At 43.6% G+C, this 18,009-nt stretch overlaps 1 protein-coding gene across 7 annotated transcripts; it reads right to left on the bottom strand.

The window, feature by feature from the left end:
• Positions 1-5,005: 5,005 nt before the first annotated feature.
• SFR1 (SWI5 dependent homologous recombination repair protein 1) lies at positions 5,006-15,285 on the bottom strand. Of its 7 annotated transcripts, none has more exons than XM_066601037.1 (5): positions 15,259-15,285; positions 10,690-10,768; positions 9,702-9,803; positions 7,746-8,111; positions 5,006-6,882 (listed from the first exon to the last, which is right to left on the bottom strand). In XM_066601037.1, exons 3-5 carry the CDS (start codon positions 9,780-9,782, stop codon positions 6,694-6,696), a joined length of 636 nt encoding a protein of 211 aa, XP_066457134.1. In that variant the 5' UTR covers positions 9,783-9,803; positions 10,690-10,768; positions 15,259-15,285; the 3' UTR covers positions 5,006-6,693. The 7 variants fall into 7 exon arrangements, with proteins under 7 accessions (XP_066457134.1, XP_066457136.1, XP_066457133.1 ...); XM_066601039.1 differs by having other exon boundaries at positions 10,694-10,768; positions 15,259-15,282; XM_066601036.1 differs by lacking the exon at positions 15,259-15,285 and adding an exon at positions 14,045-14,264.
• Between the last annotated feature and the right edge of the window lie 2,724 nt (positions 15,286-18,009).

Consider the following 18,009-nt stretch of genomic DNA (forward strand, 5'->3'; position numbering starts at 1 on the left):
TTGCAAGCAGTAGTAGGAGAAATCACCCCACAATGTTACCCAATTTCTCCCAAATATGGAAATACTTTTCTATATCGATCACCGAGGGAACCACTAAACAATAAATAAAATTTAACCTTTATTAGTGAAAATTAAAATGAAATATTTTTATATATCTAAAAGGGCGTGATCAATCCTTTGTAAGTAACGTGCCTGTCACGGTCAGTCGGCACCTGACGTGTGGCGTGATACCTTGGGCAGTTGTAATGGATAGAACCACTGTATAGTGTATTCTTATTACATGTCTTGAGCTATATACAACAAAAGATAGACACCAGTGTATATGCTCCAGTAGAGATAATAGTGCTCATATCACCATCTCTCCGTTCAAATACTGGTGCCACAGTAAAAAGGACAAGAACAGGAGATGTGTGCCCCTTGTAGTGAACCGGTGGTAGAGATTCGTGGTCAATATACCATACACAAGGCTTTGATACACATGATTGTACTCATAACACCGTATCGTCGTACTGACAATTATGTCTCAATATCAAGGGCAAAAACGAATGATGGATATCCCTTATGATACACTAATGGATAGAAACTTCTAGTGAATATAGCAAGCACAATTATCATTGGATGATGCAGACAAAAAAGTCAGCTGTCCAAGGTATAGCTAAATATGGTGTAAACTTGATAGCTGAGATATACTGCTATCAGTATAAGTGCACCATAGCTGCTGCTGAGTGCTTCTTCTTATATCGTTTTTATTGGTTTTATTGAAGAGGCACTGACTATTTATAACTTACTACAGTGGTTTAAAAAGAACCAACTATATGCAGGTTATAAGTGACTGCAAGAAGACCCAATAAAGAAGGCAGGACTGATTTATAGTCCACAAAGGAATGCCTAATAATTGGTCTACTATGTAGTACTGGGACCCGTATGGATAGCACAAACAGAACCAGTGTCAGAGGCAGGACTAATGGTACTAAGTCCAAAAAACCACCTGACACTTGGTCTATTAGTCAACTGTTTTACCCACTAAGTAGCACAGTGGTAAAGTGACCCTATTCTGATAGAAATACCATCAACGCGTTTCAACAGACCTATAACAAATAGGCTGTATCATCAGGATGGTCTACTCAAATGCAATCTCAAGATGAAGAGATTGCATAACAAATTCAGCTAAGTGTAGAGGCAGTCATTGATGTATAAGACTGCGCTATTAGATCAGCTGTGTTAACGGGTAGCGATGTGAACAGCCTGACCGGCTGTATAGAAATGAGCAGCGATGGTCCGTAGCCCGATGACAGGGCTTAAAAGGACCAAGCCACGCCCCCCTGTGTGGGGGCTCGTCCTCGCTCAGCCAATCTGCTACAATTCCTCACCCGACACTTGTCTAACCGGGATCTCGCGATAGCGGAGGTCCCGCGCATGCGCAGAGCCACACAGCGCTCGATGATGCCAACCAGCGCCAACCACAGAGGCAGAAGACGCAGCGGCATCAGGACACTTATGCAGATCCAGCGCACGTGGTGTACAGGGGGTAGCGAGGTGCATTAAAGCCCCTTACAGGATGATAAATATTAAGGTGTAAAATAAGTGTGACAGTAGGAAATGAATAAATCAGCTGTATAAGACCCACGTCTGCAGTATTTAAACATATCAGAGGCATATACTAGTGCATTGGAGAAGGTAAGTATAACTGTATGAGACCCACGTCTGCAGTATTTAAACATATCAGAGGCATATACTAGTGCATTGGAGAAGGTAAGTATAACTGTATGAGACCCATGTCTGCAGTATTTAAACAACTTTTCTATATCCACTTAACTTTATTTTCTGTATACTCCTAAATTCTCCAACAGTAATATATCTTATTCTTATTTCATGCATCCCTTATAACACAAATTTTTCCCTTTTCTTCCCTCCTCTCCTCCCCCCTTTTTTGTTCTTCTTTCCCCTTCCCATACTATTCTTTCCAACATAACTTGACAGATGTGCTTAAAAAAAGGAGCCTGTCTTGCTCTGAAACGCGTTGCACTCCATTGGTTTTTCCCTCTATTGTTGCCTGTGTTTACATGGTTATTTTCCTACAAATAAACCAGTTGAAATTGAAATTTCCCAGGGCTCCCCCTTTGGCTTACTAAGGACGTTCCTGGATTAAGAGGAGTCCAATATGTACATAGGGCTCCTCTACGAAGTAAGTCATACCCATCACTGTATCGTACATAGGGCTCCTCTACGAAGTAAGTCATACCCATCACTGTATCGTACATAGGGCTCCTCTACGAAGTCATACCCATCACTGTATCGTACATAGGGCTCCTCTACGAAGTCATACCCATCACTGTATCGTACATAGGGCTCCTCTACGAAGTAAGTCATACCCATCACTGTATCGTTCACATTATCCTAAGTGCACAGGAGCGCAGGGTTCTTTTCTACTTTGTCTACTATAGTGAGTGTTTTGACCTTTGACCCCACAGAAGTTCTAGAACTTCTTGGGCTTTGAAAATAATGGGGGGAAAAAATGTAGGATTTGACCCCAAATTTTTAACTTTTGCAAGCAGTAGTAGGATAAATTACCCCACAATTTGTTACCCAATTGCTCTCAAGTTTGTAAATACTGCATATGTGGATGTAAACTAGTCTTTGGCCACATGACAGGACTCAGGAGGGAAGAAGCATTATTTGGCATTTAGGATGCACATCTTGCTGTAGTAATTTTTGGATGCTATGTCGCATTTGCAAGCCCCTGCAGTACACACTATAAACTATAGTTTATATGAGCTATAACCCCCTCCCAAAAATAACCAAAACACAACTGAGATATTTTCATATACCATTCACCATATCATATAACTAACATGTAATCCTAAGGCTAGCTTCACACAGGCGAGTGCAATAATGCGCTCACCAATATGCGATGTCCCCGCAGATGCGCAGCGTTTTTATATAAAAAGATGCCTCGCATCAGTTGAGGGAAGTAGAGATCCCCCGCCGCTGCAGCGGTGGATCGCGGAGTGTCTCTCATTGTTTTCAATAGGAAGACCTCGCATCACACTCATGTGCGCCCAGCAAGTGGTGCGGTGATGCCGCCGGCCCCATTGAGAACAATAGGCGACACGAGGGCACGCCCAAAGATAGGACGTGCCACAGTTTTGTTTTGCTCATTTCTATGACCCCATTCAAAAGAATGGAGTTCATACCTATACGAGATTTGTCTGTCTCGCTATGCACAAATCTCGCTCGTGTGAAGCCGGCCATATTCTGCAGGTCAGTACAATTACAGCAATACCAAATATACATTTTTTTTTTCTTTCAGATTGTACTACTTCTGCATAGTAAAATTATTTTTTCATAGAATATTGAATAATTTTTTTTTTTGCGTCACCATATTTAGAGAGCTTTTAGAGTAAATTTTATTTTCGGTCTATGGAGCTGTATGAGGGCTTGTTTTTTGCAGGATGAGTTGATGTCATTCGAACGATTCTGGCGTGCACATGACTTGATATATTTTAAATCTATGCTTTGTAAGGTAGCAATTCTCAGTTTTTTTCTTTTTACGGTGTGGATTGTATGGAATAAGTAACCATCTCTTTATAGTATGAGTTGCTATGAACAAGATAATATCAATTTTGCAGGCTTTTTTACCTTTTTCCCATTGTAAATTATGTTTTTGAAAAAAAAAGGTAATTTTATGCTTTTTTACATGATTTTTACTTTTACATGAAAATATATATATTTTTAATCACATTTATTCATCCCACTAGGGAAATTGAAGATGTGACCACTAGTGATGAGCGAGCATACTCGCTAAGGGCAATTGCTCGAGCGAGCATTGCCCTTAGAGAGTACCTGCCCGCTCGAGCGAAAAGGTTCGGCTGCTGGCAGGGAGCTGCGGGGGAGAGCGGGGAGATCTCTCTCTCCCTCTCTTCCCCCCCGCTCCCCCTGCTCACTGCTGCAACTCACCTGTCACCTGCGCCGGCACCTGAACCTTTTCTCTCGAGCGGGCAGGTACTTGCTAAGGGCAATGCTCGCTCGAGCAATTGCCCTTAGCGAGTATGCTCGCTCATCACTAGTGACCACTTGATTGCTTAGATAGTGCACCATACTATACTACTTGTGTAGTGCAGTGTATTATTACAAGTTATCATTTTCCATATTGACAGTAAGGCCAGACTCACAGAAACGGGTTGGATTCTGTATTCGGATATCCGCAGCAGAAGACAGCTAATGCATGAAAATACATGTCTTTCAATGCCCATGTTTTACCGCGGCTGGTCAGCGCAGACGATTGTGGAATCCGCAATTCAAATCTGGTCGTGAGAGACCGGCCTAAGGCCTAAGCTGCAGACTGCATTATTTGTTCCATTTAAAAAAATGAAACCTAACAGAATGGAAGCAAATGGTGGTAAAACGGAATACATTTAATTCCATTTCTCTGCTCCAAAAATGGAAGAGAAAACAAAGTCAAAATAGAGATTAAACGTTGGTGTGAATCCACCCTCATCCTGTCAGTGAGGAAACTGACAGCGTCAGGCAATCGTACATGACAGAGAGCTTGAAGAAGGACGAAATACTACCTTCTATATGCGATGGGGTAATAAATTATATTTTCTACTGTATCCCTATATGCTGCCAGTCCTACATTTTTTCTATAGAGACTCTGGGCCCATAATTTGAGCTCAGGCTGCAACGGCAATCCTCAGCATATCGCAATCCAATTGCGGGGGTGCCAATAAGCTTAAGAATGAAGCTCCATCTCCAAAACTAAAGCTGCATTAACAGAAGCATACAGGATAAAATGGTTTGTCTGGTGTCGATTGAAGGCCGCAGCACTCACTCAAATGCCACAACCTCTTCAAACAGCTGAGGTGTCCAAAGTTGGACCCCCATTGATGTGATATTATCTATCTTGACAAAAGGATACGATGATGCAAGTCCCAGAAAACCCCTTCAGACCAATAATGCAAAATACTACTTGACTTATGTTTTAAAAATATGATTACACATTGAAAACTAACAAAAGAACTAATTTATTTGACCTGTTATAAGCAGTTCTCACATCTTGTTATAAACAGTCACACTACCAACCAACACGTTTCCAGAATTCGTCCAGTTCTTGCGAGGCTTCAGGGGCATCCCAAACGCCTGCAGTTCAAGTCCCTCCATAGTTAGTCCTAAACATTTCAGGGATATTCCACCGTCAACATTTATCATCTACCCATCAGAACAGGCGATAATGTTAGATCAGTAGGGTGCCTCTATCAACTGCTACACTTACATATTGGTAGGATTTGTATGGAGTGATGGCCAAGCATGCCCACTGCTTTCATACAAATTTATGAGGGGTGTTTGGAAACGGTCCAATGTGTCTTCTTGAGGTGAATGTGCTGGTTAATCCAAGTATATCAATACTCTGTAAAGAGCCATACATCCTTGGTCACATGCTGAGATCAGGTTTTCAGCTGCTATGAAGGTTATTCTATTCACTGACAGCAAGCAGAGAAAGCTGTAGGCTGAAAAACACATGGGTTTCATGTGTGTGCGAGATTTGTACATCTTGCAACGCACAAATCTCACGTGAGAATCTTGCCCGTGTGAAGCCGGCCTCAGTAAACACTATAAAACAATAATCCCCATTAAGTAGTAATTCTGGAGTGGAGTGTCTTTTCTTAGAGCCCTGTAATGTGTCGTTCCTCAATTATTTCTCCTACAGATGTATGAATAAATTGATAACACAGTCTGGCACTGCAAACACTTACCAGACATTGTGTAGGGACACCCCAAAAGTGGGTAGTATTTTTAATCATACATTTACATGAGAAATAACAGAGGAATGGCACAATGTACAGTCTGGTCAGGAGAGGCAACGTGTCTTTTTTAAAGGGGTTATACCAAAATACTCTCATCACCTATTCATTGAAGAGGTGACATAAGTCTGATCGGTGTCGGCATCACTACTGAAATCCCTGCCTATCCCAAGAAAAGAGGTTCCTTGTCTCACCTCACCTCGAGATTCAATGGAGTGGTGGTCACACATGTGCAGTGCGGCTCCATTTAATTTCAATAGGACTTGTACTCGGCCATTTCCATCAGCCCTATTGAAATGAAGGGAGCAGCGGCTGATCATGCCCAGCTACTGCTACATTCAATCTGACATCACAAGAGATGGGTGCAGTAAGCCCACAATGATGAGAATAGTGGGGGCACAGGACCCCCCCCCCCACACACACACACAATTTTGAGATCAGTGGGGGGGTCTCAGCAGTGATACCTCTACTAATTAGACTGTTATTACCAATCCTATGGAGAGGTGATAAACGTGTATTCTGGTATAAACCCTCTAAAGCCGTTTTTATATTACATTTGGGAGAATTGCTCTGCATTTTATTCTTTAAATCAAAAGTATGAGCGGACCCGGGCATAAAGGAATGTTTGTGCTGGGATCCATTCCTGGATTATAGCAGGTTTTCACACCATAATTTATTTATTTTTAACCTTTATAATCCACCAGGCAGGTTATAAAAATAAATTAGGTGAAGGTCCGGACACGGCGTTTACTATAGGATAGCTTCCAGCTATGCTCTGGTATGATTTGGCCACCTTAGTTTACTTGTAATCATTCAGATGTGACTCATTGCACAGCAGGAGGCGGCTCCTAGTCCAGAATTTAAAGAGTTAATTTCAAGTTCTCTGTAGACATCAGGCATCAAAGTCCTCCTCAGCTCTGTTATAGCGCAGCAACTTCTCATCCAGTCCGCAGTTTTCTATGAGTTCTGACAAACTGATCTTCTTGTTCTCGGCAGACAACGCTGTTTGTATCTCGCACAGTAAGAGCTGGCTACTTTCCCTCCACTTGTCTATGAGAGACTGGAGCTCCGTCAGATTGTTCTAAATGAGAAAGAGACATTAAAAAGAAGATACAAAATACTAAAAACCTTCTGTTCCAAGTTCAATTGTACATTTTACAGTGCAGCACGTCAGCATAATATTACCTTTCTCTAGTCCGCATAGTTAGATGGATCGAACAAGTAGGGATGTGGTGATTAGAAGGCAGGGAGAGAATAAGCCTCCCGCAATTTTAACCAAAAGGTGCAGAGGGCAAATCTGTCACCATGAACTTTGTTCGCTCATCGCTGTCTGCAGGGTTAGAGAGACTGCGATAAAGAACCTCTTGCGCATCACCAAAGTAGTGACAACTACTCATTCCCGATCGCCTAACGCTTTTAGATGAACCATTGCTTCTCAAATAATGTTGCAGAGATGCTTCTACACGTCTCTGCAGCTGCATGGTAATCGTATGAGCCTATAATACACACGCTATTTTTTTTTAGATATTCAAAGTCAAAGTTTAGATCATGTGACCTGGAAAGAATTTATTAAAAGATTTTTTTTATGAAACGAGTGCTCCATTAGCTTCAAAGTGAGCCCAAGATGAAAGTTCCACCACAATTAAAATAAAAGTTATGAAATGTTTTTGTTTTGCTGATCTGATAAACATAAATTTCATATTTTCTTATTTTTGCAACCCTGCTTTGTGAATACTGTGGGCCATCACTCAGGGCTAACATTTTACAACTGTAAGGTACTTTGTCATCTACCAACCTACCAAATTTCATGAAAATCTGAGGTGGCTGGGTTGAGAGCTGTGATGATTTGGCGAGGAATGGCCCAGTCAGTGCTGGTGGCTGCTACAACAGTAACTCCTAAAATGTCTCATAAGATTTTATCACACAGGCTATACAGATTTTTACCTTGGATCTATACAATTTAACCATCTTCAGTCTCCTAAGATGTTCTTCCTTCTCCTGTACTCGCTTCAGCAATCTCTTTTTCTCCTGCAGTATTTCCTGGTGGTTGTTACAAGGAGAAACGTATTGCTTGGAAGGAGAAGTTTCCGGATCCACTGCGTCTTCTATGGGCTGAGGAATGAGATGGCCATGTGCCGATCCCGTCTCCGAACTGATGTTCTCTGAGTTTTTTGAAAGGGAAGAATCGCTGGAAGATTGTGCCGTAAAGTTGCTCTCATCACAGTCCACTTTCAGCCGTTTTGCCACTGTACACGAACTGAAAACTCTCCGACATTTCTTTAAACGCTCTCGGAGACTCGCACTCATGGGCTGTCGAAGCAAAAAAAAGTCAATAATGATTTCCCTTCCAATCTAAAGCTGTGTGGGTGGGGAGAAAGGAAGTTGTGGTGCTGGAGCTTTGGGACGACTCCAAGATGGCCAGTAAATAGCCGATCAGAGAAGGTCTGACTGCTAGGACTATCAATAATCACCAAAACGAGGGCTCTGTGTCCTTGCTGTTGAAGCAATGGTTACAAGTCTGCTGCTACTCCAATCGACTCCATTAGACTGTCAGAGATAGTTAAGTACAGCTCTCTGCAATCTCCAGCAGTCCCTTAGGGTTGAATTGAGCAGCTGCTCTATCTAAATGTGGTGACACAGGACCCCCATCGATGATAGATTTATCCCTCAACCTGTGAATAAGGGCAAAGAATTGTTTGTCATAAAACCCCTTTAACAGTCTCAGCACTGAGAGAATAAATAAAGACTTCCAAAATAAATGTCACCCTGCTTCCCCCTGACCGGTTGCTAATGAACTCAGCAATAGAAAGTTAGTTGCAAGAAAGCGGCTGCTTAGAAGTTACCCCCCCCCTCCTTCCATGCAGTGTCACAGGACCCTTCTAGTCAGGACTAGTGAAGAACTCAGCGGTGAGACCCGTAACAATCAGACGTTTATCACATATCCTATGAATAGGTGATAAGTCAATTTTGGTACAACTCCTTTAAAGGGAAGTTGTCAACAGCACCATGCACTAAGTTAGGGGACGTGACAGGGAGCCATATGATGTATTTTTTATTTTTACACGCGCTCTCTGCTGCGACCAGCACTGTCACCTGCTTAAGTAGATGCACAATACAAATATCTGACTCTTTTGAGAGTCCCATGTGCAAGCTCTTCCATAGACTTGTATATAAGAGTGCGTATGGGACTCTGAAAAGAGTTACATTTTCATGCCGCACACTTACTTCAGCAGGAGACAGTGCTGGATCGGACGAGTATAAAAAAAAAATACATAACCTAGCCGAAACGCGTCCAGCTCCAATGAGGTCTGTCTATAGGATGTCTCTTTCCTGAAATGAAGATTTTAGACGTTGAAGCCGACCTTTTTTTTTAAATTCATTTCTATGATGCTGTCGGGGTGTTACAGGTTCCCTTTGAGCAATTAAATGTTATGCAATGAAAATAAATGTCTCTACTGCTCCACAGGCCATAATTAGATCACTCTGCTGACCCAGCGAGGGCTTTGAGGCTTCAAATCAGAGAAATTGCAATATCTGATATTATAATTAGACTCTCCAGGTGTGTTTACACAAACTTAGTTAAAAAAAAAACCAAAACACTGGATTGTTCGAATTTGAACAATAATTGTTCAGTGTACAAGCAGCCAGTGATCGAATGACAATTTTTTCGGTTATAATTCATTGCATGCAAGCATAAAAATCTTCGTTGGCTTGTTTGCTAATCACTCAGTTTAAATACCAATCATTCCGTCGCTCTCATTCACCGGTACAGGGAACGTTAATGACTGAATGATTTGCAAGTAAACTATTTATCTGCCTGTGTAAACAGGTTACATGAGCGAACTCTGTCATCATTCACTCGAGGAAACGATAAATCGTTCAGTGTAAAAGCAGCCTTACTTGTTTAACTGCTGTGTTGTACGCAGCATCCGGCGAGCCAATGTACATCGGTGATGGGGAACACAGAGGAGGATTGTCCATTTCTGCTTAAGGAATGTATCCCTGTTACCATAGAGAAATAATGCAAATATTAAAATACATACGTAGAGGTTAAAAACAATCAAAAAGGCCATAAAAAAAGCAAGTATCACAATGTACAATAACTTGCGGGACTTATTACTAATCCGTATGGCCATGTGTCTCAGAGTGAGCATCCAAGGTTGAGCAGAATAAAAATATGATCCAATTATAATACAGATTTTGTTTTTTATTATAGCAAAGAGAGTTAAATTTCAGCCTGAAGAGCTTTCTTTTCCCTACACGGTGAACACTAAGGGGAAGGTCGTGCAGCAAACTAGCAATGTGGGTCACCTGGAGGATCAACAAAACAACTGAGCCCACTTTCACACAGAGGAGTGACTGATGAAGTAAAATATCCCAACTGCATAAAAAGCTAAATCAGTATGTACCTTATAGGACCTTTCACACGGGACCTAATTGTCCGCAGCGCAAGGGCAAATATTGACAGTTATGGATTTTATTGTGTTTTTAACTGCGGAATACAATCTGCAGAATTTCTAGCATTTTTTAAGCAAGGTTAGAAATCTGCAGCAACAATTCGGCAAGACGTCCGTAATTCCATAGCAAAAAGCTTTTACGCTGTGGAATCTGATCTTGCAGTTTTCAAGTAAATGCATCCAGATTTTAGGAGGTGCGGCACTCAAGCCCCATAGGGATAACATTGTGACGCAGAAATGCCGGACTAATTCCGTCCTATGTGAAAGGTTGCAGATCTCTACTGATTGCCAGGCAGCACTTGGACTTGTCCTGAAGGTGATGTGCTGGAAGCAGGAAAACTGGGAATGATGTGATGTGCAAGGACCAAACTGTGCTGACGAGATGACTGAGCCTTGTGTGGGGTCACTGGTATGTAGTGGATATTACCTACCTACCAAGATCGGCCCAAGGAAGGACAACCGGTGAACCAGCGACAAGGTCACAGGTGTAAAGATCAGCTCGCTCCCAGCCTGGAAAGATCAGAATGTCCCACGTTAAAAAATATCAATTCGTGGAGGACGGATAGTGGATCAGCTCCTGGAGTCCCACACAAACAACCTCCCTCCATGTGATCCAAGTGACTTCCTGACCCCTTCTGTCGGCTGCCCGGGGTACTTGGTGAGGAGAGGTATGTGCAGAGAAACTGCCGGTGCCCCAAGGGGCAAGGTTATACTTCCGGTCTCTAGACGACCTGAGGGGAATAGAGGACTAACAGCAATTCCATCGGCCCTGGGGGAGCCCGTGCGTCCAGCCTGGGACCCCAACATCTACTGAGGCTGTCCCTAAGGCTCAGCGGGGAAGGGGGTTGCCATCTTGTTGAATGTAAATAGTGAGGGAATGGCTGGAGGCCCTGCAAGTTAACCCCTTCTGCTCTGAGTTGGCAAGACTATATTCAAGCCCCTGAGAAGCAGGGCCAACTTCAATGAAGGTGAAAGCCTGACACACACACTGCAGCCTAAGACCACCTTATTGTGCCCATCCACCACACTTTAGCAGCAGCATTTGGGAGATAGTATCTGATATGTCATTGTGCAAGATAACCATCTGAATGTCACTGCTCAGTGTCACCTCAGAATATATACTGCCTCTTCTGATTGCAGCAACAAACTCCACTCTGCTACACACAAGCTTCATTTTAAATGACATCTAACTAGTGGACTATTGCACCACCTACTGGCTGAAAACGATATTTACAGCAAACCACATCATTGATTTCTCTATAGAGCAACTAACTCTACAAGATTAAATGAACTTACCAAAAATAATTTCTCTATGCCTATGGATGGGACAAAAATTTCAACCAATCATGCTAACGTTTTTCAACATCCCAGCTCACCATATATTACGGTTTTGCCCTTCTATGGTCCTGTAGGACTCCGGAAAACAACGGCAAGACAACAATTTACTAATGTGAACAAAACAGATCAACCTCTCTCCCAGTGTAGTGATATTCGAAAGCAGACACAATGGGTGAAAAAATACCAGAACTGCCAATCCTGAAGCAAGCAAAAATACTAAAACACCTAACAGATCTCTAGAAAACGAAAAACTCTTCACAAAAACCCACACCTGAAATCCCGAAACCCATGAGAACAAGGAACATCACTGAAGAGAAATCCTCAGCGTCAGAGAGCGATCTCGAAGAAGAGATGCAATCACAAGACGTCTCTGAAATGAGAGATTACATCAAGCCCTTGCCAACTAAAGAGCGTATAAGAGACATAAAGCCCATTTAGACACGATTATCGCTCAAAATTTGCTCAAACGCCTTCTTTTGAGTGATAATCGTTGTGTGTAACTGCACTGACATCGTGCAGTTTTCATTATGCCATCGCTCACGATGAGCCTTATCAGGGATTCACAGAGGGATACAGCTGATACTATTGTTTCAGCTGTATCCCACTCCCTGATGACAGGCTGGGTACGAAGAACAGAGCGGTCCAGCTGCGTTCTCCATGCCCCACACGGAGCGCTTGGCTGTATAACAGATGGGCGCTTCGTGCACAAAACAGCTCAATGTAGAAGACAAGCGGGGACATCCCGCTTGTCTTCTGCATTCTCTGCATGGAGCACCCGGCTGTTATACAGCCGAGTGCTCCATGCAGAAAACAGCTGGATGCAGAAGGCAAGCGGGGACACCGTGCTTGTCTTCTGCATTCTCTGCTGGCAGCACAAGGTGATCGCTCATCTTGAGTGATTATCTTGGGCTGCAAATGACACAATGATTGTCACTCAAAAGTCGCTTGAGGGACAACTTTTGAGCATAATTTTGACTCTGCAGTTTTTGAATGAATCTAAGCAAAGCAGAATGAAAAAATACGATTTTCCTATTTTTGGCAATTGTGTCATTTTAAAAACATTTTTTTTGTACAGCACACATATGAATGAAGACTTTCACCCCAAAATGGATACCCAGTGTGTCCCGTGTTCAGAAACATGCCCATCATAGCTTCACTCTGCTTACAGGACACATGGCAAGGCCTATAATGGAGGGAACACCCGTTGCCTTTCCGGGCACATTAAATAAATTCCAGGCCCCATTGCTCACTTGTAGAATCATCAAGGTGCCAAAACGATAGAACCCCCAACAAGTGACCCCATTTTGAAATCTAGACCCCTTAGCCCATTTATCTAGGTGTGTAATGAGCATCCTGACTCCACAATTTTTTTGCAAAAATTATTATAAAGCATGTGAAAAAATAAGTGTCACTTTGACAGTTTTCTTTGTTTCAAGCAGGGAAAACTGGGGATTCGCACCCCAAATTTTATAGCACTAGTTCTTCTGTGTTCAGCAATACCCTCAAATCTGCTTACTGGATACATGGCTAGGCCTATAATGGAGTGAACACCCATTGGACTTCAGGGCACAACTAAATAAATTCCAGGTCCCATTGCTCCCTTGTGAAGAAAAAAAAATTGACTCCCTAAATATAATCCCCGCGCCCTTTTTGGCATTCCCTAAATCTCAGATAAAAGTAATAATGTAAAACTGTATGATACCTCTCAAAACGTGTAATTATGGAGGCCCGGTTGGAATGCACAAATGGGGCAATAAAACCGGGTCCATCTCGTCCTCCTCCTCCAACGCCGAGTTCACACAGCCATTTGTGGAATCTGCAGTAAAATAGAACCTGCTGCGTTCTGTTTTCTGCAAGTGGATTACGTAATTCTGACCCGCTAATGTGAGCGGAATTGCGTAATCCAATGCATTTGATTTATCCACATATTACCGCGGATCAAACGCATGCAGAATCCGCAATTCCTATCCGGTCGTGTGAGACTGGCCTAAGGTAGATTACTACCGTTTTATACCATTGGATAATGGCGATCACATGACCGGCGACCGCTGAACGAGCTCTCCGGCGACTGCTCCAGACTCTCGGCTACCTTGGTAGCCAAGAGCAAGGACATTTTAAATTTCCCAGGCAATCCTCGGCTTTTAGGCATGTGCCCGCCACTTTGCCAATGGGCGCATGCGCAGAAGCCGGGGAACAGTCCGCAGATAAAGAACCCGTCGGGATCCTGGGAGCCTTAAGTGATTTCATCTCCCCTCACAGATACGATCTGGGAGGGGAGATGAAATTTTAACGTTACAAGATCGCTGTTATCCATTGGATAATGGTGATCATGTGACCAGGGACCGCGTTCCTCGGTGACATCTCCTTACTCTTGGCTATCTTTGCTAGCCGGGGGATTTTAAATTTCCTGGGCTCGCTAGCCTTCTGCGCATGCACCCGACACTTTACCTTTGGCACGCATGCGCAGAAGGCGGCATCAGGTCCTTGCTGAACCAGATCGACGCGGGACATTGTGGAGACCGGAGGCGAGTCGTTTCAGCTTCCCTGCCAGATCCGATCTGTGAGGAGAGATGAAACTTTATTTAACTATTTTACAACTTTCATGCGATCGCAGTTATATGTTGGATGGCGGCGATCACATGACCCGGGAACGCACACCGCGGCCCCTCATCACAGCTCCAGGCCATCACCCACACAGACCCCGGGGGTTTACAGCTCTGTAAATTAAAGCCCAGACATCCCGGACGTGAAAACACGTATGGGCGGTCACTAAGGGGTTAACACTGATTAGCCTTTTCATTTGTCGTGTCTTTGTCGCACACAAATGAACGGGTCTTGCAGAAAAAAAAAATATATATATATATATATCAGTAATATAAGCCACCGTGCGCACCAAAAAGCATAGTTCGTTCCGCAAATAGGCTACGCTCATGCGCTTGCAAATACGCACACGTCCGCGTGAAGCCGGCCTAAGGAGGTGTTCAACATGGCGGAATCTCAACTGCAGAATCCACGCCGAAATACCGCAGCAACGTACAGGACTGCGGAATATTAAACCCCCTCACAGCGTAAGAAACCTGCAGCACGGATTCTAGTCGCGCCACGGATTGTCACATCTATGGTAGACCTCTGCTCCACGGCGGCAGAACAACATGGCGGTGACGGAGATTTCACATATTATGATGCAACTAATAAATCCACATCACAATTCACAATGAAGGGCAGACTTCATTGATAAAAGCGGACGCCAAATCCCTTCTAGTAGAACCGCCGGCGGAGAAACCACAGGACTACCCGCAACCTAAAATACGGACGTGTTACCGCGGTGCAAACCTGCAAACATCCCATCTTCTGACTTGTATCGACACATAAATTTGGTGCCCAGATCCCAAACTGCTTGTGTCACTTCAATGGGGAGAAACGCTGACTGGAATGTCAGAAAAATCCCAATATCACTACATGGCTGATAACAGAGAACAATGCACTGCATTCATTTGCATAGTTGCTTACGTCAGTGCCTCTTTATATGTACAACACGAAAAAACTTCTAACTTAAATGACACAGGTCATATCTCCAGCAGCTGTAGTGGTACTACAAATACCAGCAAGCCCAGCGCGTGAGGTGATAATCGTCCCTCACCTCACAGGCACATAATACTGACCGGACGCCGCTTCCCGCCAAAACTCCCGTCGTCCTTAATCCACGCCCATTAAGTGGTGACATCCAATCACAGAGCAAATGAGACAGCTCAGCCAATCAGGCAGCAGAGAGCGCACAGTGACTTCTGACCGGTCTCCTGATTGAATGTAGAGGTTTTGTTGATATTCAACTTTGTCAATAAAGCTTCAGTGTTGAAATCCTAATATGAGGGAATAGTAATAGTGGTGACTGAAAGGAAGGATGTTTAGTTTTAAAGTAAAAACATAGAAAAAGTGGGTGTGAAATCTTTCCATCTCAGCAGAGACACGATATTTATCTACTTATAGGACAGGTTCACACATGGCGGTAGAACCGCACAAAAACGCCTATTTTAATGCGCCGTGAAGCCGTGTCTGCTCGCTGAATACAATAGCTGCAATTCCTGCGCGGTTTTTATATGGCCATAGTTTTCCTCATTGATATCTGTGGGATAAAACAGCCATAAATCACATGAGGACAAACGGGCGGTTTTCACACTTTATGTTTTTCGTGTCTATTTCTGCGTTTCTGAACCACATAAAAAAATGCATGCGGCTATCAAAAGCATATTTAAAAAAAAAAAACTCATGTACTTTCTAGCTGCGATTCAGAAACACTGAAAATAACTGCAAAGCGTGAAAAACAGCCTTAAGCTTCAACCATACGAGCGAGCGTGATATCGGCCTATAAGACATGTTATCCGCACATGCAAGACGTTTCTCTGTGAAAAACGGCTCCCATCACTTCAGTGAAGCCGCGTCGGAGGATCAGCAAGTGTTTCCTAATATTTCCAATAGGAAACCTCGCGCCGCTCGCCGAGCAATGTGTTTTACTGTAATGGGCGATGCGTTCCGAGGAACACGAAAATATAGGACATGCTGTGAGAATAATCGCTCATGTATATGACTTCATTCAAAAGAATGGGGTTCATATTCGGGAGATTTGTGCGCCTCACAACGCACACTTTTCACACAGATTTTTCGGGCGTGTGAAAGGGGTCTTAGGCCAGATTCACATGAGCGTACGCGTATTTGCGCACACCTGAGCGTAGCAATGCTTTTTTTGCATGCACACCATTCTTTTGAAAGGAGTCATAGACATGAGCGATGTTTTCCCACATTGCACCGCGATGCGATGCTATACGGAAAGCACATGGCGACATGTTCTATCTTCCTGCGTGCTCTCGCATCGCAGCGCCCATTGCTGTCACTGGGGCCGGCAGCAGCATGCAAAGTGCACGCAATACTCCTATTGAATGTCTCCTATTAAAAACAGTGGTAGAAACTCTGCAAACCTCCATCGCGACGGAGGTTCCCCGCATCCCCGAAGTGGAAACATGAAAACGCCTCCCATCCCTGGGGAATCCATGTGGTGGGGAGCACGATATTGGGGCGGGATTCACAGCCTAAAAGCAGTAAAAACAATATATCACCGTAAGCGTATTGACCCTCTAACTAACATTAACGAGCCATTTATGCCACATGATCAACATAAAGGAAAAAATGACAATCCCAGAGTTACTGTTTTTCGTACGATTGCTTCCTCAAAAATGCAATAAAAATTGATCAAAGAGACAAATGTAGCCCAAAAACTGTAAAAGTGGAAATGACAGGTTGTCTCGCAAAAAAACCCAAACCTTTCTATATAGGGGCATCAATACTGCAGAGGGGCCACCAATAGGGCATCCTTATTGTGTGGGGGGCATTACAGGGCATCCTGAGGCCGGTCTCACACGGATGGGTCGGATTCCGGATACGGGAACCCACAGTAGAATCTGTCCCTGTCCCTGGCCGGTGCCCGCGTGTACCTGTATTATTCCGTACTGTGGATGGTCCAGATGGCGAGCCATCGTACATGTACTGCACAGATTTTTTTTCAAATCTTTTTTTTTTACCCTGCTGTCGCTGGGTGATGACACGGGTACCTGCGACCTATCTGCAATGTCAATTGCGGGTCGGGCGGCTTCCATTGACTTCAATGGAAGCCATCCGCACAGAATCCGCACAAGAATAGAGCATGCTGCGATTTTATTCCCACGAGCGGAAATCACAATCATCGTCCGCTCATGTGAGCGAACATGCGAATGCTCTATTCTTGTAATGGATGTGGAATACCATGGATCGTCCGCGTGGCTGACGATCGCGGATCCCGCATTCCAATTCTGGTCGTGTGAGATCGGCCTTACTGTGAGGGGCACTATTACTGTGTGCAAGTAAAAAGGGCACTATAAAAAATTGTACGGTAAAAGGAGGCTCTATTACTTTTTACCGAGATTAGCGCGGTCTCCCGAGCGCCGCTCTAACCACTGTACAACGCCGCCATTGATTTCAATGGGGCCTCACAGACTAGCACTCGAACACTGCAATTTTCTAGCGTTTTTATTTAAGTGGGGGGAAAAGAAATGAAAAAAGGGCTATTGCGCCTATTGGGGGGGGGGGTATGTTGACACTAGCATTTTTTCAACTGATCCAATTTTATTGGAAAAGGAAATCAGAAATTTGAAAGCTTTCTGCTTGCTTCCGTTTTTCAGCATTTATAATATGACGGTTGGTTAGCACTGTTGCCCTGCTGTGATGGGGTCCTAGGTGCAAATATCACCAAGGGCAACATCAACTTAAAATATAACACCCTTCAGCGATCACCGTTGATTTGAACCTACAGTTCCAGCATTGTAAGGCAGTAGTACTAATGACTGAGCTACCATGCTAGAGAAGAGGAAGGCCTAATGCACACG

This window comes from Eleutherodactylus coqui, chromosome 4 (assembly GCF_035609145.1).
Source record: "Eleutherodactylus coqui strain aEleCoq1 chromosome 4, aEleCoq1.hap1, whole genome shotgun sequence".
Lineage (NCBI taxonomy): Eukaryota > Metazoa > Chordata > Amphibia > Anura > Eleutherodactylidae > Eleutherodactylus > Eleutherodactylus coqui.

Bases quoted from the DNA above. Each gene is read 5' to 3' on its own strand.
- SFR1 (XM_066601037.1), bottom strand. From the start codon at position 9,782: ATGGACAATCCTCCTCTGTGTTCCCCATCACCGATGTACATTGGCTCG. The intron at 8,112-9,701 runs GTAAGGCTGCTT...TTGCTTCGACAG, and splicing joins ACAACACAGCAGTTAAACAA to CCCATGAGTGCGAGTCTCCG. The intron at 6,883-7,745 runs GTAAAAATCTGT...TTTCTCATTTAG, and splicing joins TTAAATTGTATAGATCCAAG to AACAATCTGACGGAGCTCCA.